General features: G+C 55.5%; 1 protein-coding gene across 10 annotated transcripts in view; it reads right to left on the bottom strand.

The window, feature by feature from the left end:
* The window catches only part of KIAA0753 (KIAA0753 ortholog), a 48,782-nt gene that overhangs the window by 8,868 nt on the left and 12,464 nt on the right, over positions 1 to 27,450 (bottom strand). For 4 of the 10 annotated variants that reach the window (XM_064582563.1, XM_045889990.3, XM_045889993.3 and 1 more), the window contains exons 3-14: positions 26,318 to 26,924; positions 23,575 to 23,681; positions 22,485 to 22,547; positions 21,879 to 22,094; positions 20,026 to 20,236; positions 10,990 to 11,222; positions 9,716 to 9,882; positions 8,033 to 8,152; positions 7,055 to 7,144; positions 4,183 to 4,261; positions 3,197 to 3,283; positions 621 to 806 (exon numbers count right to left, since the gene is read on the bottom strand). In XM_064582563.1, the coding sequence (XP_064438633.1) occupies positions 621 to 806; positions 3,197 to 3,283; positions 4,183 to 4,261; positions 7,055 to 7,144; positions 8,033 to 8,152; positions 9,716 to 9,882; positions 10,990 to 11,222; positions 20,026 to 20,236; positions 21,879 to 22,094; positions 22,485 to 22,547; positions 23,575 to 23,681; positions 26,318 to 26,924 (2,166 nt within the window). The remainder of the gene's footprint in view (positions 1 to 620; positions 807 to 3,196; positions 3,284 to 4,182; positions 4,262 to 7,054; positions 7,145 to 8,032; positions 8,153 to 9,715; positions 9,883 to 10,989; positions 11,223 to 20,025; positions 20,237 to 21,878; positions 22,095 to 22,484; positions 22,548 to 23,574; positions 23,682 to 26,317; positions 26,925 to 27,450) is intronic. The other 6 variants (XM_045889991.3, XM_064582564.1, XM_064582565.1 and 3 more) reach the window with 6 other exon arrangements.

The following is a 27,450-nucleotide window of genomic DNA, read 5'->3' as shown; positions in this document are numbered from 1 at the left end:
GCCCGGACGGTCACCCCCGGGAAGGGGACCATGCCGGCACTGGGGCGAACGACATCTTTACGTTTCCAAAAACCAGCAAAAGACGGTCTTCCCTGTGTTTCTACTCAGCAGCAGATCCAAACAGAGACTCAGTCATGGTGCACTTCGACGGGACCGGCTGGGGTGGGGGTCAGGAGACCTGGCGCCCCAGCCCAGCTCCGGCGACCGCAGCCGCACCGCTCACTCCCTCGTTATGCCTCAGGTGCCTGCTCTGGACAGTCCAGGGCCCAGGCTGGGTCCCGCCGGGAGGTCTACACTCGTAACACAAAAGCGTTCTGAGGTGGCATCGTGGGAAGTAACAAGGAGGATGGTCTGCGATTTGCGGGGACCCCATGCCGGGGTGGGTGGAGAAGTCGCTGGTCCCGGCTCTGGTCCCAGGGCTGTTCCCATCACCAACCAATGACCTCACCTCCTGAGCTCCACGTCCCGTGGGGTGCCGACACCTCACACCTCTTTTATCCTCAAAGACCCCTGACTTTTAGGGAGGGCAAGTGACTCTCGCGAGGCCCTGCACTGGCTGCAGTCGGGCTGGGATGGACGCCCGGGCTGCAGAGGCGTGGGGGGGCGGCCCGAAACCTCACCTCCATCTCCTCCACCCGCAGCATCAGAGTCTCCAGATACGGGCTGTCCCTGCCGTCCCCCACGGGAGCGGAGGCTTCCGGCTCCGAGACCCTACGGCGGGTCGTGGCCCAGGGCCCGTGAGTGGCGTCTTCCAAACAGTCCCCCAGCTGGCGAAGGCTGCGGGGCGCACGGTCCACAGCCGCAGCCTGCGAAGCAAGGGAGGAGCGGAGAGGCAATGAAAGACCTGAAGACGGAGAGCAGCCCCGGGCGATCCGCGCACCATCCCCCCTCCCGCAGCAGCGAGTCCAAAGCAGCCCCACGGGCACAGCTGCCGTGAGCCGCTCGGACGCGGCCACGAACCAGCTAGCCGACCATAAGCCCCTGCCGGCTGGCAAGGCCAGCGTCCTCCTGGTGCGCCCGGAGAAGGAGCCCGCCAGCTCAGGGTCGGCTCCCAGACGACAGGTCCGTTCTCGTGTGGTTCTAGTCGTGACATCACGAGCCTCTTCATTCTCTGTCTTCACTCGACACTTTCTACCTTAACCCGGGAGAGCTTTACTAGCTTCTCTTGACTTCGTATTCTTTATGTTTGCAAAGCACTTTACACTTTGCAAAGCGATTTTACACACACTCCAGTTCTTCTGATTCTAAGATAGGTCTATAATCTACTCTGAAAGATGCTCTGCGAGGAATGTCCGCGGCAAGTGACGGCCTCAGGCTCTGGAAGGAGCCATTTGGGGGACACGGGGTCCTGGCTCTGCTGCGCCTTTCGGCAGCGCGCACGACCCCTGCACCTTGCTCTCACCCCCGTCAGGGAGACGGGAACAGTCCCGTCTCAGAGCTGGAAGGGCTCCGTGAGCACGTGCACGTGGGACATGCCGTGAACAGTTCCCGCCACAGCAATTTCAAAATCCTTCTAACGGATCAGAAAAAATATCTATATTAATGGCCAATAAAGATACGAAGAAATGCCCAACCATAAGTTAAGTAAATATCAGAGTTACAAAAAAATCTAGAGCAGAGGAACCCAAGAACACGGGTCTAGTTAATGCAGATGTATTTGCACGGGTCGGATTTTTCATCTACAGGGACCGGAACATCAGGAATACCGTGTGCCCTGGGAAAAGACGAGGAAGCTCTCGACACAGTGATACGGAGCTCACCGGCATATAAAGAAAGCTCCTTCACAGGATGGTTTAACTTTTATATCATACTTTTGCTGAATTATTGGAATTTTTAGCCATGTGCATATATAACTTTCAACTTAGAAAAAACTGGAGCATTCTGGAAAGCTCCATCTCAGGTGCTGAGCGCATGGCCAGACGAAGATGCAGTACCCCTTCCTGACGGCGGAGACAGTCGTGTCGGCAAGTGAACCCGTCGAGAGCTGTACTCCATGTGTGAAGGCCACAAACGTCTCCTCCCTTCCAGAGACGGGGCTTCTGAGAATTTTACAAGTAACACAGAAAACGCTTCTCTCTCCGTCACCATGCCGACTTCAGTGAGGCTCTCTCCCTGTTCGTTTTTATTCAGTTATTTACACACACACCCTCTTCGCGTGCCACCTGGGGACCTCCACGGTGACGCCCACGTCTACCCCAGGACGCTAGCTGCTGACAGAGCTGCTTTCCTCCTCACTCACTCTCCTCAAGACCACCCAGCGCCCAGAGACTGACTCTCACGTGCGAGGCTGGTAGTCCTCAACACGTGGACCCTGCTGACGGCCCTGACGGTCACTCGGGGACGCTGCCCCGGCTGAGACGCTCCGCCAGGAGGGAAGGATCGCCTGGAGGCCGGGCTGCGCGAGGCACGCGGGTCTGCGTGCGCTCCGGACAGGCTCTCAGCTCCCAGCCTCAGGAGCCTCCTCACCCGCGACTCCGCCACGAGATGCTGGTGAAGTCACAGCCACGAAGACCACGCACCTGCGTGCAGGCGGGCACCTGCCTGATCCGCAGAGTGGGGACGCGCTCTCCAAATCCTATGTCACTGGGCTGGTGCGGCTTCGTCCCGCTCCCTCTCACCCTGACCCTGCACGCCGGCTCGGCCCCATGTTTGCTCTGAGCGCAAACAGCTGCTTTCCAACCCGCTGAGTCTCAGTGCGCCGGCCTGCAGCTCCCACCCACAGCCCAAGCCCCAGCGGGACAGGATCGCCCCACACATGCCGGACACAAGTCCTCTGGGGGGACATGCAGGGGTGCCCAACCACAACACGTGCTCTCGTGCTTCTCACCTCTTACCGCTTCCTGTCTGCGAGGCCAGGTCCTGGTCACTGTCCGGCACTCAAAACGTGCCTGCCGAACAGTGAGCATCGGGCCCGTCGTGAGCAGAGCCAGGCCGCGTGGCAGGACGAGAGGACGGCTGCTCTCCGGCCTCGGGCCGCCCACGCTCAGGGCCGTGCTCGGGAGAGGACAGAGCCGCACACAGACCCCTTGGCTCCAGAGAGTTCCGTCGTAAATGTCAACAAGCCAAGAGGAACTGTCACTTCCCCCTTCCTGAGCAGGGTCCCCCGCGCTCACAGGAACCCGTGTCCTTCCCTCGCCACCCAGCACGCTCTCACGACAGGACAGCGGTGTCCGCGGGAACGCCACCGCGCACGCACCTCCTCCGTGGGCTGGGCGGTCGCCGTGTCTGCTGACGGCCGGTCCCTCAGCTGAGGATCTGCTTCCAGAGAAGAGTTGACTCTCTGCTGAAACAGACAAGCGTGATCCATCAATTACCAAAACCTACAACCCACGTTGGTACAGACCGCTACGAGATTAACTTGTGCACGGAGCCGCTCGTCGGCTTCGGCTACGTCAGGCTCTGCGGCAATTCCCAGCCCGTGTGCTCGTGAAAACAAAGGCCGTGTGTTGATCTTGGCTTTCTGTCCCCTTTGGAAACACGGTCCGAGTAGCTGTGTGTCTTTAGGCAATCACCCCACATCTGTTCCAGCTCCCTCGCCAATGAAACAAGGGGGCAGGCGGTTCTCTGCTCCTGACATGTCCGGGATCCTCATAATAAGCACACGCTCCTTACACCAGAGCTACAGACTTCAGTGGCCGCTCAGGACCCAGAACATCGTTCGTTCCACGTAAGATGAGGATACCCCGTGGCCTCCATGTCCACAAAGACGAGACTACTTCCAGCCTGCCGCCCACGGGAGGGGGCGCCTGTTGACGACACTGCACATTCCCCGCTCCTCCTCGAGGGAGAGAGAGGGACGTCCGTGCAAAGGCACTCACCCTCGGGAAAGAGTGCCAGTCACTCCCGAGCACGGAGGTGGGGGAGCCCGGGACACGTGCAGAGGCAGCTAATGGAACGCTGACGGCACCACCAGGTCTAGTTCATTAACAATGGAAGCCGGAGCCTAAACTCACTCCCCAAATAGAATCTCCCCTTTCTCAAAAGTGGGACTTTCCCTCTCTTCCCTTGTGTTGGTCCCTCATGTGCACTGAAGACCCATCAGTGGCCCCAGAGGGGCCGGGCAGTGCCGCACCCGACCACTCAGCGCAGCTCGGCCCGGCAGCCCCTAGCCACCGGCGGACGCGCGGCCTCACGAAGGGCCTCCTTTTTTCCAGCGCTTCCAAAGGCAAATGACTGGGTTACCTGGGCCTTGACCAGGAGAGGCTTCAAACGCTGCAGGACCAGCTTCTCGACCTTGTCTGCTACCTGGGTGTCCGAGACGCTATGCAGAAATAAAGTCAAAATTAAAATCAAAAGCAAGAAAACACCCTATTTTGTATATGCACGTACTACTCCAAGGGGAGGAAAAGCAAACGTGCACGAAGCCCCAGAGTGTCCCTAATCTTGGCGGCCCGGGACGTCCCAGGGCTCTTGTTAAAGAGCAGGCCCGCAGGAGGCCGTGACGCTGCATTTCCAGCGAGGACTCAGGTGCTGCACCCGCTGAGGGCACCTCCGAACGTCTCAGTGGTATGTTAGGTCCAAAGAATTATGGCTGGACAGAGGACTGAACCAATCAAACTAATCTTGTTCCCCTTCCAAACTCCGCTTTAACGGAGCCAGACACAAACCCAGAGACGAGGGGAAAATGGTGCTGGAAAGCAGGACAGCGTGGTCACCAGCGGCGCTGAGCGGACCAAGCTGAATTCTAGGCCGGTCACGGGGAAAGCGGAGAGGCCACGCACGTGCCCTGCTGACTTCACGGCACACGGCTGGTGGGACCAGGCACGTGGGGGCCTGGGGGCGGCCTAAATGTGGGAGACAGGAGCCTGGTGACGTCTGAGAAGCGAGACCCTGGGGCCCCTCTCCAACTCAGAGAGGTCTGGTTGCTCCTCCCCTGGAGCCCTGTGGACCTGCAGGCAGGCTGGCCGCTCCCGGGACGCTGGCAGCCTGATGCTCACCGTCCGGGCGCGAGACCACACCCCTCTGCCCTGGACGCTCTGACCCGCCCCGAGGGAAGGACTAACCGAGTCTCGAGCAGCGTAGCCACACCCCGGAGTAAAGCTCAGGCCCAGCAGCCCTCCCGGCGGACGGCGCCGGAACGGCAGGTCTCCGGGAGGAAATCCACACACGGAGCCGCAGCTGCTGCCCGGCACAGAAACTGGCTCAGGATGGACCGCAGACGTGAGAACACGGCCACAGGAGCAGGCCGCTTAGCAGAGCGCACAGACACTCTCTGGGGCCCCAGCGTTGGCCAGGGCTTCTGAGACCAGTCCCAGAACAAGACCCACCGTCAGATAAAACGTCGATAAACCGATCTTGGTCAAAACCCGAAACGACTTCTTCGTCGAGAGACTCTGCTGGGAAGCTCACACACAGGCCCCAGCTGCTGAATGCCTGACACCAGCTCACGCCCAGGACACACTAAACAGCCTCAGAAACCAACACAACAGACACTTCACAGCCCCAGCCGACTGCAAGGAAACGCAGCCGAAAACCACAAAGCACCACTACGTCCTCACCGAGTGGCTAGAATTAGCAGACAGACACCGGCAAATGTCAGCCAAGTCGGGGAACAGACGCTCAACACGGGGCACCGCCCCAACCACGTCGCCGCCGCAAGTCCACGGGACCCGGCACACATCCACGTGCCCCCCCGCCCCGCACGAGGACTTGCCCGTGACCCAGCCTGTGTCCGCAAACCGTCAGGGACACGCCCGTAGGGGGCAGATTTATGGGTGGGGGCGATGAGAAGATGAACGGAGGAGTCGGGACGGTGGTTCGCTCTGGGGGAGGAGCGGGTGACGGAGGAGGGACCGAGGAGGGACATGCGGTGAGGGCCCATTCCCTGATTAGAGATGCCGGCGCATGGACGTTCCTTTTGTAGCATTCTGGGCTGTATGCGTGCATTTATCACGTGGGGCCACCCAAAGGGATGACAGGGCACGGCGGGCTACCGTCTTGCTATCTGGCCGAGGGACAGTGGGTGGGGGTCTCAGGGCTCCTCCTAAAGGCCAGCAGCCAGAGGAATGGGAATGGATGCCTCCCCGGGGGACCATGCTGGGCAGTTACCTTGTGAGGTGGGCCCGAGGGCCTGGGAGCGCCAGCAGGGGAGTAAGACCCTTCCGGCCCTAAGGCTCTGCGATTGCATCGTTAAGATTTATTTACCTGAGAGAGACCGCGTGTGTGTGGGTGGGGGAGGGGCCGGGGGAGAGACAGCATCTCAGGCAGAGTCCTCACTGAGCAAGAAGCCCGACGCGGCCTTTGTCCCAGGACCCAGAGACCACGACCTGAGCCGAAACCAAGAGTCAGACGCTCAAGCGACTGCACCAGCCGGACGGCCCTGTGATTGTGTAGCTTGAAACCTTAACTACAGAGGAAAGAAATCGGGGCCTGTCGCGCGCGGGCCAGAGCCCTCCCAGCCAGGGAACGAGCGTCTGCCGTGATGGGTAACAGAACACACGTGTGGGTGACCGCAGGGCGAGTTACGATCAGAGTCGGGAACAGCCCATCACGGCATCAGAGTGCCAACACCACCTCAGACTTGAAGCGTGCGGCCGGGCGGTAACTCTACATTCGAGTCGACCCTGAGGCCAAGTACCTGCACACTCACCCGCACGACCAGACACACGTCCACCTCCTCCCGCCCAGAGCAGAGCACCGGGGGTGGGGGGTGGGGCACAAGGGGAAGCAAGGCCGACCTCTCAGCTCCCCCAATCTGCCGACGTCCGTTCAGCATCTAACTCCACAAAAGGAATACTTCGTAGCAAAGCTACTGCCTATGAGCCCGCGGGCACGCGTTCATCCGGCGAGGCCAGGCCGATGCGGTCCAGGGTGCAAGCGCCCAGACCAGCTGCAGCAGGTGACTCCTGCTCAGAAGCAAAGCCCCACCTCAAGTCCAGCTTCTACCCATTCCTGCAGTCCCTCCGTCCTGCCGGAGTCGGCGGCGAGCGCAGCGAGCCTCGGGGACAATGCCAAAGACACTGTCCGTGCGCTCCGCCGGGGGCTGCCCAGGTGCACACAGCCCCCCGACCCGGGAAGTGGCCGCCGCTCTCCCACCTGGGACACGGGGGCTCACCTGTGCCTCTGCGTCTTGTCCGAGCCCTCAGCTTTCAGTTCTTGCAGCTCCTTCAAGGTTTTACAAGCTTCAGCGTCAAGCCAAGCGAGTCTGGTGGACAGGAGACAGACTCAGACCACCCGCCTCGCCCCCCAGGCCGCCGTCCCCACCGCCACGCCAGGGTCAGGGTCGGGGCGCCGGGGCTGGGCTCCGCAGGCAACACCACCTCCCACCTCCACCGCTGGAGCTCCTCACGTGGGGCACGGTGCTGACGCACTCCGGGTAGCGTGGACAGCCACCAAAACCGCCCACGAGTGTTCTCAAGAAAGAGCCATCGCTGTTCTTAGATTTCCTGTTCGACCATAAAATAAAGCTGCTGCTGGATCTCCGAGTTTAGAAGGGGGACACAGGCCCACAAAGCCAGAAAGGAAACGCTAACTCTGCACAACCTCGGAGCTCGGGGGGCTCTGAGTCCTTCAGCTTAGGATGCGTGACTAGCATCCACTCACACAGCAGCCCACACTCGTTTTTGCTTTCCCACAATGCAAGAACAATCTCGGCCACACAAAGGCAGAGCTCCCTCCGGAATGTTCTCACCTCACCCCCGATTCGAGCCTGTTCCTGGGCCCACGAAGCAGCCCGTCCCCTTCCAGCCCTCATTCTTCACCCTCCAGCTCTGCCTCAGACCAGTCGTAGCAGGCCCTTCCTGCGACTCTAAGTCACGGGGGCTGGGATTGTTTCGGCCCTGTTTCTAGAACTCTCCATAGAGCTCACTGCTGCACCACACAAAACAAGCAACCCGTGGACAACGGACACACATCATGTTGCGTGAAGGGAGTGAAAGGGGCTCGCCGCCTGCGCTGGGCCGTCCGACAGCAGAGCCGGTGGCTGACGCTTCACGTAACTGGCTTTATTCGTAGTACACAGGTGAGCAGAGTCCACTCCAGAACCCGTGTGCGCCCTTTTTTTCTCAAAGATTTGAAAAATAGCAGCACAAACCTGACTGCTTCCTGCACAACAGCTCCCCTCAACGGACTCTCTTCCTGAGCCTTGTCCTGCTGGAGCGACTGTTCTTTTGTGGCATCTTTGGGGCTCGGCTTCACCTTCAGCCAGGCAGCACTGCAAAACGCAGGAAAGCACAGCTTTGGGACGGCGCCCTCCGCGCCCTCCGCGCCCTCCACACCCACAGGCTCCCAGGGAGTCGGCGGTGATCTACAGCAGGGGCCTGAGTGGGAGCAGGTGCAAAGGAGAGTGAGCACCCCCAGGGAGCAGGCTCAGTGCCCACGGACATGTTTTCTCTGCTCCACACACACATCCCTGTTCTCAACGAAAAAGAACCGACACATAGCTTCAGGTCACTAATTACTTTAATATTGCAGTGTCTTCAAGAGGCCCTCTCGCCCTCTGCACACGCCCTCAAGACAGCCCATGGGCTCGTGGGCTTGCAGTAGAAACGTCCACCAACGCGTGTTTTCATGAGCTTCCAACTGAATTCAAGTCTTTACACTAACACACACATAAAAATACAGAATTTAGGGCTCCTAGGAGGCTCAGTCGTTAAGCATCTGCCTTTGGCTCAGGTCATGGTCCCAGGGTCCTGGGATCGAGCCCCGCATCGGGCTCCCTGCTCAGCGGGGAGCCTGCTTCTCCCTCTCCCACTCCCCCTGCTTGGGTTGCCTCTCTCACTGTCTCTCTCTGTCAAATAAATAAAATCTTTAAAAAAAATACAGAATTTAGAGCAAATGAACACAAAAAAGCACATCAGGAAATCAGGCCTGATTTTAGATCTAGCTCTGCCATATAAGCAAGACATTAAACTCTCGAGACGTTGCTTCTTCAACTCTGAGGGGTTGACGAGCAAGCACGTCCATTCACACAGCATCGTTCAAGTCTTAGGGGGAGCCCGGCCCACCAGGCTGCTCCCTTGTCACCTGCCAGCCTCGGTAAAGGTGGGGCCCTTGGACCCCTTATCTTCCTGCTGGCCCTCCTCCCCACGCTCCTGCTTTCTGCTGGCCTGATCCTGGTCCCTTCCACTGCGCTCTCAACAACCCCTGCCCCATGGTAAACCAACAGCCCTCTTTCTTCTGCAATTCCCCAGAGACTACCTCCACCTGACTGGCCCCTGCGGCCCCTGGAGGACCTGCCTCCCCCTGGCTTTGTGCAACAGGGCCTCGTGACTGCGTGCAGTAACGTGGAGACAGATGGTAATGTCAGCATTATCCTCACTGTCCCCTGCGACAGTGAGATCTGTGTGGTTTTATAATTCAAAATCTTGTCTTGAAATTAGGATTATTTTTAAATATTCATCCATTCAGCACAGATTTACTGAATGCCCGCCAAGATCCGCCAGGGCAGAGGCCCCATGCCAGCCACTGGACACTCAGCTATGAAGAAGGCACAGCTCCTGGCCTCAGGCCACTAGAATCCACTGTGTGAAGACAGGTGGGGCAAGCCTGTGACCCCCACATGGGACCACATGCCCACAGCAGGTCGGGGCGGCCCCCGGGAGGTTCCCCACCCCCAGTCGGAAGGAGAAAGACATCAACAGGCTTCTAGACAAACATTCTCCCGTACTTCTCACCCAAACGAGCTTCTGTTCTTGGTGGGAATGAGGCTGCTGCTTTACTAGCTCTAAGCGATAGGGGGCCCTCTGTTCTGCAGAGCACAAACCCCACCACGTACCACTTAGGAGATGCTGGTGGGGACGTGGGGTTCGGGGGCACCCAAGGGGCCCTGTTGTCTCTCAGAGGCTGCTGGTTCATTTTCAGTCTGGAGGACACTGTCGTGCGCTGCAATCGGCTTCTGCTCTGGGACTGGGCTGGTCTACTTCTTTCAGCTTTGTGGAGTCCCTGCAAGAGATAAATACGAACTATAAAGCCAGACGGGTATCAAAGAAGCTCTGGCCGATGGAAGCTTCGGGAGTCCCCATGCTACACCAGAAACCTGCGTGGAAAGCACTGTGGCAAAACCTGGGGGCAGGTGTGCCTCATGCTGAGCGTGCCCATACCGAATGTACTTCACACTGAGTATACCTCACACTGTTTCCACACTGAGCATACCTCACACTGAGCGTTTCCACACTGAGCGTGCCCCACTGAGCTTACGTGCTGTACTCCCACCCAAGGGAGGGGATGGGGGTCAGGGGAGGGGTGAAGCTGGATGCCCTGTCTTTGCCATCCTTTCATACGTATGTATATATATTTATTTTTATGTTTTTTCCTAGTGAAAGGAAAAAAAAAGAGAGAGAAATCACACGACATTCTTGGTTTACCCTAACCTCATCTATAGACGGGGAGCCAATTTCCTCCTGTGTTTCCAGAAGGCTGAATGGGCTCATGGAGGAGGAGCGCGCAGCTGTCTCTGAGCAAGAGCGCCGGCTACATGCAGACAGGCCCAGTCCTGCCGGCCCAATGACGCCCCCAGGGGCCGGCCCGAGCCAGGACCTATCAGTCCCCGGGGGCGCCCGGCCGGGGGCAGTAACCACATTACGGGTGTTTAGACTGGGAGGCAGCCTTCCACGTCAGTCACGCTGTGAGCAGAAGCTTCAATTGTACTGTAGCTTCAGGCCAGCTGGCTCCCAAACACACGGAGAGCCCTGACGCTGTGAGGCCTTTCCATGCCGAGCCATTACTTATTTGTCAACATTCACCTCAGGAGGAAGCGAATCTGCGTCCTCTGCAATCTCACACTTCCAAAACAGAAGCAGAAGAAACGGAATTTTAGAAAAGCCCGACTAAGACCACGGTTTCAAATCCAAGCGGATCTCGCCAAACCAGGACGAGAGAGACACCCAGTCCTGGGGGCAGCATTAAAAGCTGCTATTTTTGCTTAAAAAGGCAGACACTACCCAGAGCCAAGCTAAGCCAGCTGTGTCTGGACAGTGGGCTCAGGACTCTGGCGGCACCACGGCCAGCCGGGGGCCAGGGACACGGGCGGTGGACGGAGCCGCTTCGTACCTGAGGCAGCCTCGCCGGCGCCTGGGCCTCCTTCTTCCCGAGCACCGCGCTGCTGGCCGTGGGCCTCCCTGCCGCCACTCCGGCTCTCGCCAGGGCCCGTGGATCTGCCGGGAAGCCGGTGCTGTGGTCTGGAACTGACAGGGCTTTTTCCGGAAAGGTCTCCGCACCCATCGCATCCAGCCCATGCTCCAACCTCCAGGTCGCTGCAGGCACTGCCCCAGGGGGACACTTATCTGTAGGACATTTCAGAAGGACAAACAGAGGGAACTGCTACTCGAGCGGGTGACAAGGATTTCCACAGACAGATAAGCTCCAGACATCTAACCCAGCCTGTAAATGGTGTGGGAAACAAAGGCAGAAGAAAAATTATTAAATTTCCTTACCCCTTAGAGCCCACTGACAAGTCCTTGAGACAGGCAGAGTGACCTTCCTCTAGGAACTCAGCTGCCCCGATGTTAATGATAAGGGAACAGAAGGCAAGCTGAGGACAGAGCAGAAGCTGGTACCGTACCCCCCACCACCACCTTAGGGATATATGTGACACTCCTCAGGCACTCCTGGCTGCCCTAAAGGAAAAACAAACGGTTAACTGATAGAGATCACAGTCCTGCAGGACAGGAGTCTCCCTCGGTTTACAAGTGTCCTAGTGATTTACAAGAAAGAAGCTTTCTCATCAATAGCCTAACTTCCAAAAGACCCATAACTCAGTTTCCTGAAGCCCTAACATCATCCTCCCCTACATGAAATTGAGGGAGGTTTAGGCAGAAGGAAATGTAAGTAAAATTGAATTTCTTTTGAACCTGAAGCCCATTGACAAGGACGTGTGATAGGAGGAATGTAACATTCCTCCAGGAAACTCCCAATTGTCTTCATGTTAGTGCCTCATTAGAGGGGGAAATAGCCTCGGCTTGACAATTACCAGGTCTCCAATATCCTGAGAGTCTTCTTTAGCATATGACAGTCCTTCTGGACACCCCCTTTGTCCTCACCTGAGTATGTAACAGGCCACTCCTCAAGACCACAGGGCAGCAGCTCTTTCTGCCCACGGGTCCTGTCCCCATGCTGTAATAAACCACCATTATGCACCAAAGACACCTCAAGAATTCTTTCTTGGTCATCGGCTCCCGACTCCACCACTCCACCCCACTGAACCTCACCTATATTCCAAAACTGCATCATTAATACTTTGCTAAGGGCAAAAGGCAATTCTAGTCTGACCCCCACCCCCCAATCCTGTAAGTCTACTTTAATGTATAGAAACTCCTTTGGAAACTTCCTTTATCTCTAAACCCTCCAAGATATATGGCAATCATCCCCCAAGCATATGACTCACCTATATACATCTGAAGGGTCTCACGACTCAGGTTTTATTAGACGGTAATAAAATGACCTTTTCCCAACAATAGCTAGCCCCCTCAGGGTCCTGGAAACCTCACTTCCAAATTCCTTAGAGACTTACGCTATCCCTAACCCCCTCCCAAATTTAAAGTATATAATGGGCCGCTCCTCATGACCCCGGTTCCTCTCTTTCTGCCCACAGGTCCTGACCCTGTGCTTTAATAAAATCACCTTTTTGCACCGAAGATGTCTCAAGAATTCCTTCCTGGCCGTCGGCTTCGAGGCCTAATAACATCTTTCCCAAATCATAAACACAGAGGCATTTTGCTGCCGAAGTCACTCCTCGCCCTGTGACTCCCACACGGACCCACAGTCCATGGCTGAAGCCCAGGCTCACCTCCCACGGTGCTCCTTCCCGGTCCCTCGGACCCCAGCCCTGACTGCCTGCCCCAACCACCCGGGGCAGACGTGCACAGTACCCATGACTATAATAACGGCATCTCCTGACCAACCCCTTCTTTGTCTCCAGTCACCCCACGGGGCTACCAAACGTGTTTTTTCTAAGATGCAAATATTTAACTGTCATTTCTCAAAACCTCCATCCATCCACAACGTTCAACTGGCAGCGGGAAAATAAAACAGTCTTTAGTTGAAAATGAGATGATGTTTTCTACATAGAAAATCCAAGAGAATCTACACATAATTAAATGAGGAAGAGGGTTGCTGGATAAAAGAAAAAATATGAAAATCAGTATCATTCCCATGTATCAAAATAACTACAGAAAATATAAGAGAAAAATATCCTGTCTGCATCAACAACAAAAACTCTAAGGCACTTAGGAAGAAATCTAACAAAAGATGCATAAGAATCACAGAAAATATTCAAAGGTATTTTAAAGGACATGAAAGAAGATCTGAGTAAGTTGTTTTCAAGAATGGAAAGAACACGGTGAAGATGTCAATTCTCCCCTAAGTAGTCCAGCATTTCAAATGCAAATTCAATTAAAATCCAAGCAGATCTTTTTGTGGATTGAAACAGGCTGATCCTAAATTTGTGAGTACAATCCCAAACCAGCCCAGACAGCTCCGGAGAAGCACCACCAGGTGGGGGCGGGAGGGGGCGGGAGGGGGTGGATCCCCAGAGGCCCCCCACACCCCCCCGTCCTGATGCAGTGCCCAGCACAGCTCCCAGCGGCCGGGGTCCATGGGGTCAAAACAAAACACGGGCCTCGCCTCACACTCAGCATCACCTAAATTTAAATGAAGTGAAGACAGAAATGTGACAGGAAAACTTGAAAGGTTTTAAAAGAAAGTACAGGAGAAAGGATGAAGTCAGGGCAGAGAAGCCTCTCTTAAGAATAATGCTGATACACTTAAATTAATTACAGCGCATGGCAACTTCCTTTCCGCAGGAAGACCCGATAAACTCCACAGACAGGCCAGAGTCTAAAGTAGAGATCGGTAACGCATGTAATGAACACAGGACTAATATCTAGAATATATTAAAACCATCTACAAATCTATAAGAAAAATATATAATCCAAGAGAAAAACAGGCAAAGGATAGGAATAGGCAATTTAGAGAGTAAAATCTGAACTGTCCATAAAAACATGAAGAGATGGTCACCAATAATCAGAAAAATCCAAACTGAAACAACAAAGTATGGTTTCTGGTCCGTAAGACTGGGGGAGGGGTTCAAGGTGATGACCCCCAGGCGGCCCTGGGGATGACAGGGGCGTGGACAGACGAGGGCGCCCAGAGAGCACCCAGGAGCCGCAGGTGCAGGAGTGAACCGGCCGCCGACGCGGGACAACGCGGTGGCTCTGATGAGACTCGCCCCGGCTGCAGCCTCGCCCAGGGACCCGGGGTCCACGCTCGGCCCAAGGGACTCCCACCATCAGTGTTTAGGACAGCGCAACACGGGCAGCGTGGACAACAAACCGTGGTCTAGTCACACAGGGAAACCAGACGGAAGTGAGACTCATAAATCACAACTCGGGCATCAATTTAAACCCCCTGGGGGGGGGGTCGACGGCAGAAGGAGGACGCGTCCCATAAGAGGTCATTTACACGCGCCAGACAACGTAGCAAACAACACACCGTCTATGGATGGACGCAGAGCAGCACAAGCATAAAAACAGGAGTGACCGTGGGTGACGGGGGGGAGGGGAACAGGATGGGGAGAGAAACAGAAAAGGGACTTCAGGGGCGCCCGGTGGCGACAACCACCCTCGGTCTGGAGCAGCGAAGACAAGGGTGAGCAGCGCTATCCGCTGTCCCGTCTCGCACCTGCTCCCCGCTCTCTCGGCTCCGGCCGGGGCGCTCACATCCGGGCCTCCCCGCGGCACACACAGCAGGCGGGACTCGGCCACCACGGCTCTGCAGATGAGGAAGCAAACCGCCAAGCGGCAGGACTGCGCCCTCAGACTCCGGGGCCGGGGCCGGGCCCGTGCCTTCTGCTCTGCCGTCAGGGACGCCGGGACGGCTCCGCAGAAACACGCTTTCCCGGCTGCGCACGCCCGCTTACTGCGCCATGGCCCAATCACCTCATGATTTTAGAAATGGACAAAACTCGTTTTTAATGGCCACCAAAGATCTGCTTTCTCAGCTAGAACCTGCCTACCACAATCCGATCTTTCCTTAGTAGCTTGAGATTGTCGTGAACTAAAAACACCTGCCATTTTTATGGCACTCAGTGATTACCCAGCTTGCTACTTACACCCAAGTCCGTCACGTAGGATAAGGACTAGCATCCTCACTTCACAGACGGAAAAATGAAGGTTGAGAGATGAAGTCCTCAGCCCAGGGTCACCAGTGCGGTCTTTCTGGCCCGTTTCCTGCGGGCATGCGCCTTCCTGCTCTCCCAGATGGGCTCTCTGGTGAGCTTTAGACAAGCAGCTTTCCAGCCGCTCTCTCTGACGCGGGGGCTCACCTTGCACTCATCAGCTATGGGCTCCTGTACTCTTCTAGGCTGGTTAGGAAAGACGTCTGTGTGCAGGCCTGGCAAGTTGTGCGCGTCTCCCCCCGGCCCCCAGACGCAGCGTCCTGTGCTTGCTGCCGAGAAGCCTGTCCTCCCGCAGACACACGTCCTCCTGGAGCCTGTCACGCAGGCGCCTAGCTCTGGGCCCGCATGGGGCCGCCGGCCAGTTGCGGGGCTGTAAGGGAAAGGCGGGCCAACTTGGGGCTGAGTTCTACTGCCCCCCGGTGAACGGGAGAGAGCTGAGTACGTATCTAACCGCAGTCCGGCAAATTCGGTTTTGTGACATCCACGTCAGATGGTGCCGCAGAATGAGTGGCAGACTGAGACGCAGACCAGATGAACATCGGTACATAACCTCCAACCCAGTAGGGGAAACAGTGAAACAGGCTGAGTTGATGGATATAGTAAATTACAGCCCAGGCAGAGGAAACCTTGGCAAATGAAACACGCAAACTAAGGTTGAAGTCCAAGTGCGTCCTTCATCTCGGCAGACCTGACCGGATGAAACACAAAGCTCACCGACAGCCGCCTACTTACAAGAGAAATTCCTAGAATGGCAGCGGAGGACGGAGCCCCGGGACAGGGGCGCTAGGTCTAGGCGCGCACCACACCAGCTCAGCACAGACGGCCATCGGGTGAGCGGCACCGAGGTTCGGAGAGAGGCGTGCAGCAAGAGCGACATGGAAAATCCCCCAGGAGACCCACAGCCCGGAGGGCCCAGCATCTCAGGATCGGTTCAAGGAGACGGAGCAGAAACCCAATGAGAGATCGAGTCTCAAGCATCACAAGACACCTGCACAGACCTTTACATCAGCCATCTGCAGACTGCGTAAACGAAACCAGAAGACTACGGGGAAAAAAGCAATAAAGGAACAAAGGCTGGAAATAAACCACGGATGATCCAATTCTGTACACAGCAAACCACAATCTACTGACAAAGTATTAGAAAACGGAAGCACGGCAAGGGTGCTCGATACAAGAAAATGCATAAAATCAGACGTCTATATATCAGCACGCACGTCAGGAGTTAAAGGTTTTGTTTTGTTTTTTAAGATTTTATTTATTTATTTGACAGAGAGACCCAGCGAGAGAGGGAACACAAGCAGGGGGAGCGGGAGAGGGAGAAGCAGGCCTCCCACGGAGCAGGGAGCCCGATGCGGGGCTCGATCCCAGGACCCCGGGACCATGACCTGAGCCGAAGGCAGACGCCCAATGACTGAGCCACCCAGGCGCCCTGGGAGTTAAAGGTTTTAAAGGACGTCACACACAAGAGCACGGCGGAATAAATCGAGTGAAAGCTGCACTAGAGCGAACACGCACGCACGGTCTACACCCTACTGGGAGGATCTGAGGACACCTGAAACGAACGGAGGCCCCATCTAACTGAGTTAGGGTCCATATGCAGAATACTCCTACAAAGAACTATAAATCCATTTTTGAAAAAAAAAAGAGACAAAGAAAATAAGGAAGGAAGAGAAGGAAAATGTGAAAGAGGGAGGGAGAGAGGGCAAGAGACTTGGAACTGGCACTTCCCAGAAGGAGGCATATAAATGGGGTATAAACACATGAAAACGTACTCACACCATCACTCAAACAGAAAATGTAAATTAAAGCCAGAATGAGGGGCGCCTGGGTGGCTCAGTCGGTGAAGCGTCTGCCTTCGGTTCAGGTCATGATGCCGCGATCCTGGGATCGAGTCCCGCGTCAGGCTCCCTGCTCCGCGGGGAGCCTGCTTCTCCCTCTCCCTCTGCTTGTGCGCTCTCGAATGAATAAATAAAATCTATAAATCAATGAATCAGTCAAACCAGAATGACAGCCGGGGCTCCTGGGTGGTGCCGTCAGTTAAGCGTCTGACTCTTGACTTCAGCTCAGGTCTGATCTCAGGGTCCCGGGATCAAACCCTGCGTCGGGCTCGGCGCTCAGTGCGGAGTCGGCTTGGGATTCCCTCCTGCCCTGCTGCTACCATGCCCCCCGCCGCCCGCTCTCTCCTTCTCTAAAATAAATGAACAAATCTTTAAAAAAAAAAAACCAGAATGATAGTCTACGCTCCTAGTGGGAGACTACGCTTACTAAGACGAACAAGTGCGGGCAGGGATATGTGGCAGTGGCCATCACGCGCTGCTGGTCGGCATGAAACCGGAAACGCTACTTTGAAAAAACTCTTGACCTATTACAGCTGAACAGACGTACCCGCTATGAGCTGCCCATGATACCCCCAAACGCATCCAACACAAACACACGTGCACACGCACCAGGAGACACACGAGAAGAGCAGCTTTCTTTGTAATCGTCCAGACCTGGGAAAACCCCGATGATGAAGACAACAGAACCACGGTCCTCTCACACAGCGGGACGCGGCCACGAGCCGCACAAACGCGACTCTCACAAAACATGAACGAAGAGGCCGGCCCCAAGAAAATACCCGTCGTGTCATTCTAGTCCTACAAAGCTCGTAAAGTTCCAGATCCGGCAAAAACCAAAGTACGGCAGAGAAATCAGAGTACCAGTTAATCTGGGGGAGGAGGCGAGGCACGGAGATTGCAAGAGGGGACTGCTTAGTGCTTTCGTAACGTCCCACTTCCTGACTTAGGTAGTGACCCTACAGATGTTTATTTTCTGATGAACTGAGCTGTAAACTCCTATTTTGTGTACTTTTCTATCTGTATATTCTACTTCAACTGAAACGGGAAAATTAGGTTACTGGATTCGTCCACACCAACACCGACGGCACATTAAAAAACGCAACGTTAAAATCTTGAAGCTATTTTAAAACACTATCAACGTATATTTCTATCAGTTTAACGTAAAAAAAGGAGAAAGTAGAAGAAAAGAAAATCTCTTCACGAAACTGGAAAAAGAAACAGAAGAATATTTCCTCTGATTTGGCCCTCGGACACGCGGAAAGCACAACCGCAAGGCTCGCACATCGACAGATCCCACGAAATCCGGGGGGGGAAATGATGCCCCGACTGCGCCTATCACCCGATACTATTCTGAACTAAATTCTGTCCAGTAAAGAAGGAAGAGAAAAAAGAAAAGGTATAAAAATTGTAAAGAGAGAGGCAGAGCTTTACTTATTTGTAGGTGATCTCATCATCTGGAAAAACAAAAGAATTAACTAACAAAATCTCATTATTCATCAAATCTAAAACATTAAGACATCCTTATTTTCTGCACCTATGAGAAATTTTAAAACACTGCCAATTAATTGTAAGATATCATCAACGTAAGAACGCATCCCAATCCCAGAAATGTTCCACTGCACCCCTCAGAACCAACGAAACGCAGCGTCGTTGCCACCCGGAGGTCTGGTCCACTCACACAGTGGTGTGGTCCACGGTCCCACGGCTCTGCTGGAAGGAGCGAGAACCCGCTTCGACACACAATCAAAAGACGATCCCGTTCACAGTAGCAGTAAAAACCATAAAATGAGAAAACTGGACATGAACCTAACAAGGAATCCAGGAGTTCCTAGTATCCCTACGTCAGGAGTTATCGTATGCCAAAAACCGTACCCTTCACCTGCAGGGAGGGAGAAAGGGCACCATGATGTCATTCCCCTCCCCCCAGGCCAGCCCGTGAACTCGAGGGGCCCATCACACCCCCCACGGCCTCTGTCCTGGAACCTGACTAGCACCTTCTAAATTCCTCTGAAGATACGCAATCTCCATCAGCAAAATTTGAAGAAGAACAAAGAGGAAGAGCCTCCTGAAATAGTAAAACACGTAAGAACAATGATTCTGCCCACAAAGTGCAGATATCTGTTCCAGGAAAGGGATCCTAAACCAAGTCAAAGGCATGTAACTGAGAGAAACATGCAATCCGTGTAAACCCAGAAAGGAGGCCCAGAGTGCAGGAAGGCCCTCTACACATGTGAGAGCATGATGCCGGCCCCCGGAGGGCAGAGGGCACGCACAGAGGAGGGGGCACACGCCCGGGAGCACCAGGACCTTCCACCCCGGAGTCAGGACAGGACGAGACACTGGAAAATTCTTACAACTTCACGACATCAAGTACTTGGCAAGGATGTGGGAAACACTCTGATGCTCATTGTTCGCCGCAACATCACCGTGGGCCTGTTCAAGGGCAAGCTGGCTGACTGTCTAAACGTGCACAAGCCAGCAATTCTGGTTCTGGGGACGAGTTATTTGTTACCTACGCTAAAAACATACACACACATCGCGTGGCTCTCTGTGCATATGCGTGTGCCTATGAGTAAAATCTAAATAAACAAACGTTTAAAAAGCGGGGTTCTCACTTCTAGCTCTTCAGGAATCTCCTCTGGGTAACTTAAGCGTGATGATGTGGGAAGAGAGAACCTGACATTCCCCACCCTCCCCTACGGGGGGGACTCTCCCTCTATGGGGGACGACCCCCCTCTATGGGGGACGACCCTCCTCTACGGGGGGGGACCCTCCCTCTATGGGGGACGACCCTCCCCTACGGGGGGGGACCCTCCCTCTATGGGACCCTCCGTCCACGGGGGACCCCCCTCTATGGGGGGAACCCTCCCTCTAGGGGGGCTCCTTCCACTACGGGGACCCTCCTCTGTGGGGGACCCTCCAGCCTCTCACCCAAGGGCGCACTCTGGTTGCTACTTGCTTCCTGGGTTCAAGTGCACCTGCTGTGGACCAGGTTTTAAATCTGACCTCCCCTCCATGCAGCGTCTGTGTGGGCCAGAACCAAACGCCACACGGTGAACGCCTCAGGACACATACCAGCAAGGAGCGTTTTTGCCCCCGAAGGCCATCTTGCTTCCTCTGGAAATGTCTCCTTTGCTACGAGGGGTCTCTTCTCATGCTTGGGCGAAGGACTCTGCCATCTCTCCAAGGCCCTGCGGCCACCAACAGGAAACCTGCTCCGAGTTTCTGTGACACTTTTCTTCACTTGTTTTGGTGACGGTTTCTTCTCCAGGAGGGATTCCAAAGCCTGCCATGAAACAGCCCATTACTGTCTTCGATTATCTCACCAAAGTCTGCTGCTGACCACAAACCCGAAAATCAGGCCCCCAGACAAATGTGTCATTACACGTCCACGTCTAGTGGTCAATGGCATGTCGTTTAGCTGGAAAACTGAGAACATCTACTTAATTAATAAGAGAATTCTGCATGTCCTTTTACACATTTAGCTCACTGAAACCAACAGCACAAAGGAAAAGAACAGGACTACTTTGAAAGGCATCCAAATCCACCATATTCTAGAAACTAACCACGGTCTTCAGAGCCTAATCCTACATGCTTTATAGATGTCTTAATTCTCGATAAAAATCTCATACACTCAAATGGTATTTTCAGTGGACAAAGGAACTATGTGTAACATACCTTTTCATAAACCACGCCGCATGCCCAGGGCCATGGCCACCCACCCACCCCACGTGCCCTCGTTCCTGCAAGAGGCACCTGTCGCTCATCAGTGGGCAGTAAGCGCCGGCCTCCAGCGTCGGGACTGTGCAAACTGAAGACACCTGAGCATGGCCGGGGAGACTTAATCCAGGGACAGTAAGGCACGAGGACAGCAAGCCGTGGAGGAGCGGCCCGTCGACGGGACTGAGCTCCCCGCACTACTGACAGAAGTGTGTAAGAAGCATCACGTTAAGGGGCTCCTGTTTAAACTCTGGGAGGGGACGACACAAGCCCCTGAAGTCTTCCCAGGAGATGAAGACGCGCCCACCATGTCTGCGAGGGGCCAGCGTAGAAAGCACCATGCGACCCGCCACGCTGTCAGAGGGTCTGCACCCGACAGCGCTCCTGGGCTGAGTCCTCCAGGCACCAGCGCCCCCTGCAAACCCCACACGCCGTGCCAGCGACGCTCAAGGAGGAGGGGCCGCGGGGCCACCCAGGCTAGTTAACTTAGCCCAGAAGTCTCCCTCCGGTGCACCCGTCCCCCATGTCCCACCAACGTGAAGGTCGCTTTTCGCCTGTGGACGGATGTGGGGCTAACTCCGGAGCTAACTCCGGCAAGGAAGTCACGGGGACAGCATGCGAGGAACGTCGGTGGCACCTCTGGGACCTTCTTCAACTGCAGCGTGCGGGTAATAAAGCCTGTGCGGCTCCCAGCACCGCAGCAGGCGGGACGGCACAGATGAGGGCCTCCTGTTCTTGCCGGCTCCGTCCCGACCAGTACCTGCCGGGGGACGGCCGGACGTCCCCAGCCGTTGGCACAACTTCAAGCACTTCCCAGAAGTCCACCAAGGCAGCACACGCACTCTCATCCAAGCACTAACCGAAGAGTGCTTCCCTGCTCTCCTTTTCTGTGCTAACAGGTTCTCTCTCAATGCACGGTCAGGGATGGGACGTTCTGGTGAATCGACGGACCTGGTTAAGAGCCGACGCACGTTCCATACCCAAACCACCCATTCTCCAACAAGTGAGGTGCAACGTTACAGGCCGGACGGTAAGGCTGATAAGATAAAAACAAAGTGCGTCCTCCGTCCCCTGCAAAGCTCGAATTCAGCACATGGCAGCTTTGTCTTGTCTTCTCCTTAAACCCCAACGGAACCAGGCCACAGTAAGCATCACCTCCCTGCTTAGAAACAAAGCACTTTTAACAAAACCTGCCGTCCGATTCATACCTCAGTCTGTCGCAGGATGTCCATGACCACATCGGGGACGGAAGGGTCGGCGTCCAGCTTGGCGGAGCAGAGTGACAGCCGGCGGATAAGGCTGCCCAGCCCCCTACAGCGTGCAGGAACCGGGGGCTCCCCGCGGTCCGTGAGCTGCGTCACCAATGCCTGTAAGGCCCGGATGGCTCCTCGGTGGGCAGCCGCCAGCCGCGACATCACCCAGGACTGGCGGTGAAGGGGGGGGGCAGTTATTTCAGAATTCAGAACTTCTCCACCTCAGTCCCACCCTCACGAGGATTTGCGGCCTGTCTCCTTTCTAGACAACGCTGTACTCGGACACTTTCTCACAGCAGGGAATTACGAAGTTCAAAGGTTTTCTCCAACAAATAGCTTTCTCCTTCCTATTGTCAGTTTCTTGCACCAGCAGCAACAGAGTCTGTTCCTTGGAGGGCCACACCAAGTGCAGGATATTTACGGTGCTCGTGCCCCCCCAGACCCATCTCTACGAGCACCGTGCACCTGCTAGTGCAGAGAACCCACACGCACAATCCCCACCAGACACTGGAAACGCAACTTATAAACAAGCAGTATCCACCATGACAGCCTGCGTCATACCTTCTTCGTGGGTCTGATTTTATGTGGGCTCAATTTATCCAACTCTTCCTGGATCTCTTTCACCTGTTTCGTAAAGGGGAAAAAGTGAAGACTTCAGACCCATCCACTGATCCGTCTTGTCCAAATACAATCACTGTTTAATTCAAGTCACTCGAAATGAGACAAGGCTCTTCACTCGTGACCCAAAGCACGGTCCCAGGCTTCAAGTTCATGACGGCGAATGGAGCACAGTGTCCCCCCCATCCCCTGGTCCCAGGGTCACGGGAACCTCCCAGGAGGGAGAGAAGGTGGGAGGCCACGCTGCATCGTGGGCTGCACCATGTCCGGAGAGCCCTGACAGGGTCAGATGCGTGTTCCAGAACAATCTCAGTGGCCAGTGTGGAGCGAGGACTGAAGCACCACCCCACAGCAACACGGAGCAAAGTCTAACTCAGGCATTTCTCCTTTTACAGGAAAACATTCAGCTTTTGGTTCAAGCAGTAAAGCCAGCCTGTGCCGTAAGTGACGGGAAGAGAGTCGAAGGTGGAGCATGAGGAAGGTGCTACGGTTAAAAGACATCTAAGAGCAATCTATCTGCAACGTAAACAACGTGAACGCCTGCTCACCGAGACCCTCAGCAGGCCTCCCTCCTTCACTGTTCAACAAGACAACCGCACGATCTGCCGTTACTCAGCGTCTGGCCCAGCACAGACGGGAGGCAGGCGGGAAAGTGCCGAGGCCCCGTCCCTCTAACACCAGGGCACCAGCTGGGGTCACTGATCCACTGTCCACTCGCGTCTGTCCACAGAAATACATGTTCTACCAGCACTGTTTTCCAGGACAGGACTCACATTCTCAGATTCATAGAACACAGGACCCCAAAAAGCCAAAAACCACTCTTCAAGGACTTCGGCCCTATATTCACATTACACAAATACACATGAAGGCAGACGACAAAAAGAAAAGAACCACTTGTCCACACGTTCAGGAAATTCAGGCTCAGAAACGCAACAGGAGTCACGTGGGACACTGCACTCGTGCTGCTGAGACGGGGCAGGGGAAGCTCTCGGTAGGGCCCCCAAGGCCGGCGGCCGCTCCCCCACTCCCATACCTGCTGCTGCAGGACATAGAGCATCCGGGCGGAGCGCACGGCTTGCTCCTGCCTCCGGACTTGGACTCGCCGCTCCTCATCTGGGTCCAAAGCTTCTTCCGCTCTATCTGAAAACAGTGTTTCCCCAAAAGTGGATTATACATACATACAGAAACGCATGAAAACTTCAATTATTCCAAGACATAATAAAGCTGAAGATCTCTAGTTTTATTAAAAACAAAACAACGGGACTCCCACAAAAAATTCTCCACCAGCCAAGAAATGAGGAAGGAGCGGGCCTGTGTGTAACCCAGTCGGAAGAGACACAGGACCTCAGACCAAGCTCCCGCCACTCGGAGTCCCGGAACCAGACCCCGGCGGAAGCTTCCGCCAATGCCAAGCACCGCTGACTACTTTGAGATTCTTTCTACTGAGCCCAAACCTGTAACGCTGTCTATTTTTTTCAGAAACCCTTTATTGGCCTATTTTATGTTTGGCAAGATTTCTTTGATACTTTATCTCAAATTCAAAAGAGAAATGCTTTCTTAACACGTTCAGACTGCTCGAATGTCCAAAGCCTTGACATCTTTGTCAGGAAGCACACCCTTGTACCCACGGGTGCCCCACGTTTTCAAACCACGTGCTCGAAGAAACGGTTTCTGGGGGACTCTGAGGGCTGTGCGAGCATCCGCTCCCGAGCCAGTGGTTCTTATGCAAAATCCCAGGATACAAGTCAGAAAAAACCGTGTTTTATTAGTGCAAGTGTATTTTATAAACTCAAATATTTAATATTTACTGGTTAAGAAACCAAATGATGAAAAAATTTTGTTCTGAGAAAAGCAAAACTTTGGAATCGGAGTTCTGGGTACAGACACCTGCTCACGGGGCCGACCAGCCAGATGTCTGTCTCGTGGGGGCCGCGTAGCAGGGAGAAATGCGGGCGCCGCGTGCGTGCGTGGATGTCAGGGACACCGGCTCCGACGGGGCTCCGAGCCACCACCCGGCAGGCGGTTCTGAGACAAGGGGTCTACGGAGCCGCACCCGGGAAGCACCCTGGGCATGTCAGGGCCCCCGGAAGCGTGGTCTGCAGAGGGGGCCGTGGCAAACGGCCCAGGCCACAGCGAGCCAGTGCAGAAATTTAAACTATGCACGGACAGGTTTTTACAGCCATTTGCCATTGTGGTGACACATCTGCTATAATTCAAAAGGCACGATTTGTGACAACCTGAAATTTTATTTATTTTATTTTTTTAGATTTTTTATTTATTTGAGAGAGAGAGAATGAGAGAGAGCATGAGAGGGAGGAGGGTCAGAGGGAGAAGCAGACTCCCCGCCGAGCAGGGAGCCCGATGCGGGACTCGATCCCGGGACTCCAGGATCATGACCTGAGCCGAAGGCAGTCGCTTAACGACTGAGCCACCCAGGCGCCCACAACTTGAAATTTTAAACTAACAAATAAGCGAGGGGCGCCTGGGTGGACTGGTGGGTTAAGTGTCCGATTCCTAATTGTGGCTCAGGTCATGATCTCAGGGTCAGGGGATCGAGCTCCACGCTCAGCAGGGAGTCTGCTCAGGTCATGATCTCAGGGTATCGAGCTCTGCGCTCAGCAGGGAGTCTGCTTGAGATTCCCTCTCCCTCCGCCCCTTCTCCCCTGTCATGTGTGTGCACGTGCTCTCTTCACACCTGAAAAAGTAGAAGAAAATAAACGAGAAATCACCACACCAGTCCTTCCCCAGAGTCTGAGGAGCTCTCTGTAAAGGCCCCCGGCTCAGGCCATGTCGTCGGAGCAGGGCTCTGTCGCCCGACAGCACGGCTTCCACCATGGGGTGCCACGGGGCAACCCCGGCAGCCCACACCGACCCTCCTGTCCCTGCCGCGATATCACACAACACACTCGTCAGGAAGACCACGGGAGAAAGGTCTTCCTGACACAGCTGTGTCCTGTCCCAGGCCTTGTAAACTCTGCAGCCATCACCTTTCCCTCTTCAGCCGGCCGCTCGGAAGCTCAGGAGCAAGTCCTGTTTCTCCCGTGCCGCCACATCCTCCCTTGCGTATTTCTGCTCGGCTGCTCAGTCACGTTTATCTCGGGAAGGCAGCTTGAGCACCTCGTGGCATGTGCAACTGTCTGCAGAGGATCCCTACAGACCCCGGGGGGATCCTAGCAGTGGTCCCCAGGGATGCTCAACCCCCCACTCCTCGCAGCTGGGAAGCTGCTCTCCTCTCTCCGACCCGCTGGGCCAACCCAAACTCGCCACAAGGAGTCCGTTCCCTACTCCGCAGGAAACGTGGGGCAGAGAGGGCACCGAACAACCGTGGGAAACAGTGTGGGATGACCGCACACCCTCCCTTGTGCCTGGTGGTCGGACGCCCCCCTCACACACACCCCCAGCTCCTGTCACGGCTGCGAGCCCATCTAAACGCTGCTCCGTTACGACCAGCTTTATCGAAAGACAAACATGCACATACAATGCTCTTTTTTGAGCAAATTACAAAAATTTTGCCAAACGGCAAAACACGACAGGATAATTTGCGTTCGGGAGCCGTAGGGCCCGCAGGACGGGGCGGTGTCAGCTGCCTCTGCCTGACAGAGGGGCCAGGGCAGGGCCAGCTCCCCAGGAAGACAGACTCTGGCCAAACGCACGGCCCACCTGCCTCGTGGGCTCTGCTCACTGCGGGACGTGGGGTGGAGTGGGATGGGGGCAGGGGTCCTGGACGAACGTGTTGGACTATGCCACTCCCCCGCGGGGAGTCTAGGTGCTCTCACCTTTCTCAGAGACTGCTTCCATTTTGTGGACACAGGTGTTCAATGCCCTCTGGAGCTGCTGCACTTCCAGCAGGCTCTGGTGGCCGCCGGTCCTGGGGTGGGGCTCCGGCCCCGGGGCGCGCGTGGGCGGCGAGTGGGGCACGGCCGGATGGGACGGTGCTGGACAAGCTGTGGACAGGTACACCTTGGCACCCGAGCAGGACGTTCCCACCGTGGACGGCTGGTGGGCGCAATGACACGTTTCCCGGCTCCTCGGTTCCTTCCTTTGTGCCCCGTGCTCAGGGATCTTATGCTCGTGGGGCCCCCACCTCTGAGAGAGCTGGGGCTCACTTCTGAGGCGGTGCTGCTTGACGTGTTCCTCCAACTGTCTGCGCTTCATGTCTCTCCTGGCCAGGTGCACGGCGCAGCTGAGCCTCTCTTCCGAGATGATGGAAAACGAAGCAGAGCCGCTCCCGTCGGGACCATCCCTCAAACCCAGATCGTGACGGTGGTATGACTCGCTGTATGAGTCCTTCAGCTTCTCAATTCTGATTGCGTGCGGGCAAGAATAGCGGACTGCCAAGTTGCTGGAATGGGCAGGAACGCTCCTATTAAACTGCAGCTGGCTCTTTAAACAAAAACAAAAGCAAGAGCACATCCGTCTGAGGCCAAGTTTCCAAACTCCCACCACACAATCGTTAGCGCTAAGAGGTATTCTTCCGCACAGACAGAAGCAGCCACTCTCGTACGCCCGACCTCATCACACGCCCGTGGCTCCCGCCCACGTCACCAGGCCACGGTGCCACCCTCCCCTTCACAGAGCAGCCCGAGCTCCTCACGTCCCCCGTTACCCACTCTACATGGCCTCAAAAGGTCAGGTTCCGGCAGAGACAACGCAGTCCGCCACGAGCTCTGCGGACACGGCTCCCGGACGCCCCACGCACAGGAGCTGCGCTGGACGAGGCCATGTGCCTGTCAGCTGCACCATGTCCTTGACCCCTCACCCGAGAGCATCCCGCTCCCCAAGGTCCGCGTACACCTTCACAGGCACGCCTCAGGTTTTGTCCGTTTGAACCATAACAGATATAAGCTTTGTTCTGCTTTCCTCTGAAGGAACAAAGGCATGTTTCCAGAGACTAACATTTCTATTGTTC

The sequence above is a fragment of the Mirounga angustirostris genome, unplaced genomic scaffold (genome assembly GCF_029215605.1).
Source record: "Mirounga angustirostris isolate CCGP_5_RB_7025 unplaced genomic scaffold, mMirAng1.0.hap1 SCAF_17, whole genome shotgun sequence".
Taxonomy (NCBI): Eukaryota; Metazoa; Chordata; class Mammalia; order Carnivora; family Phocidae; genus Mirounga; species Mirounga angustirostris.
Note: the sequence above shows the minus strand (reverse complement) of the source record. Positions and strands in the feature narration are given on the sequence as shown.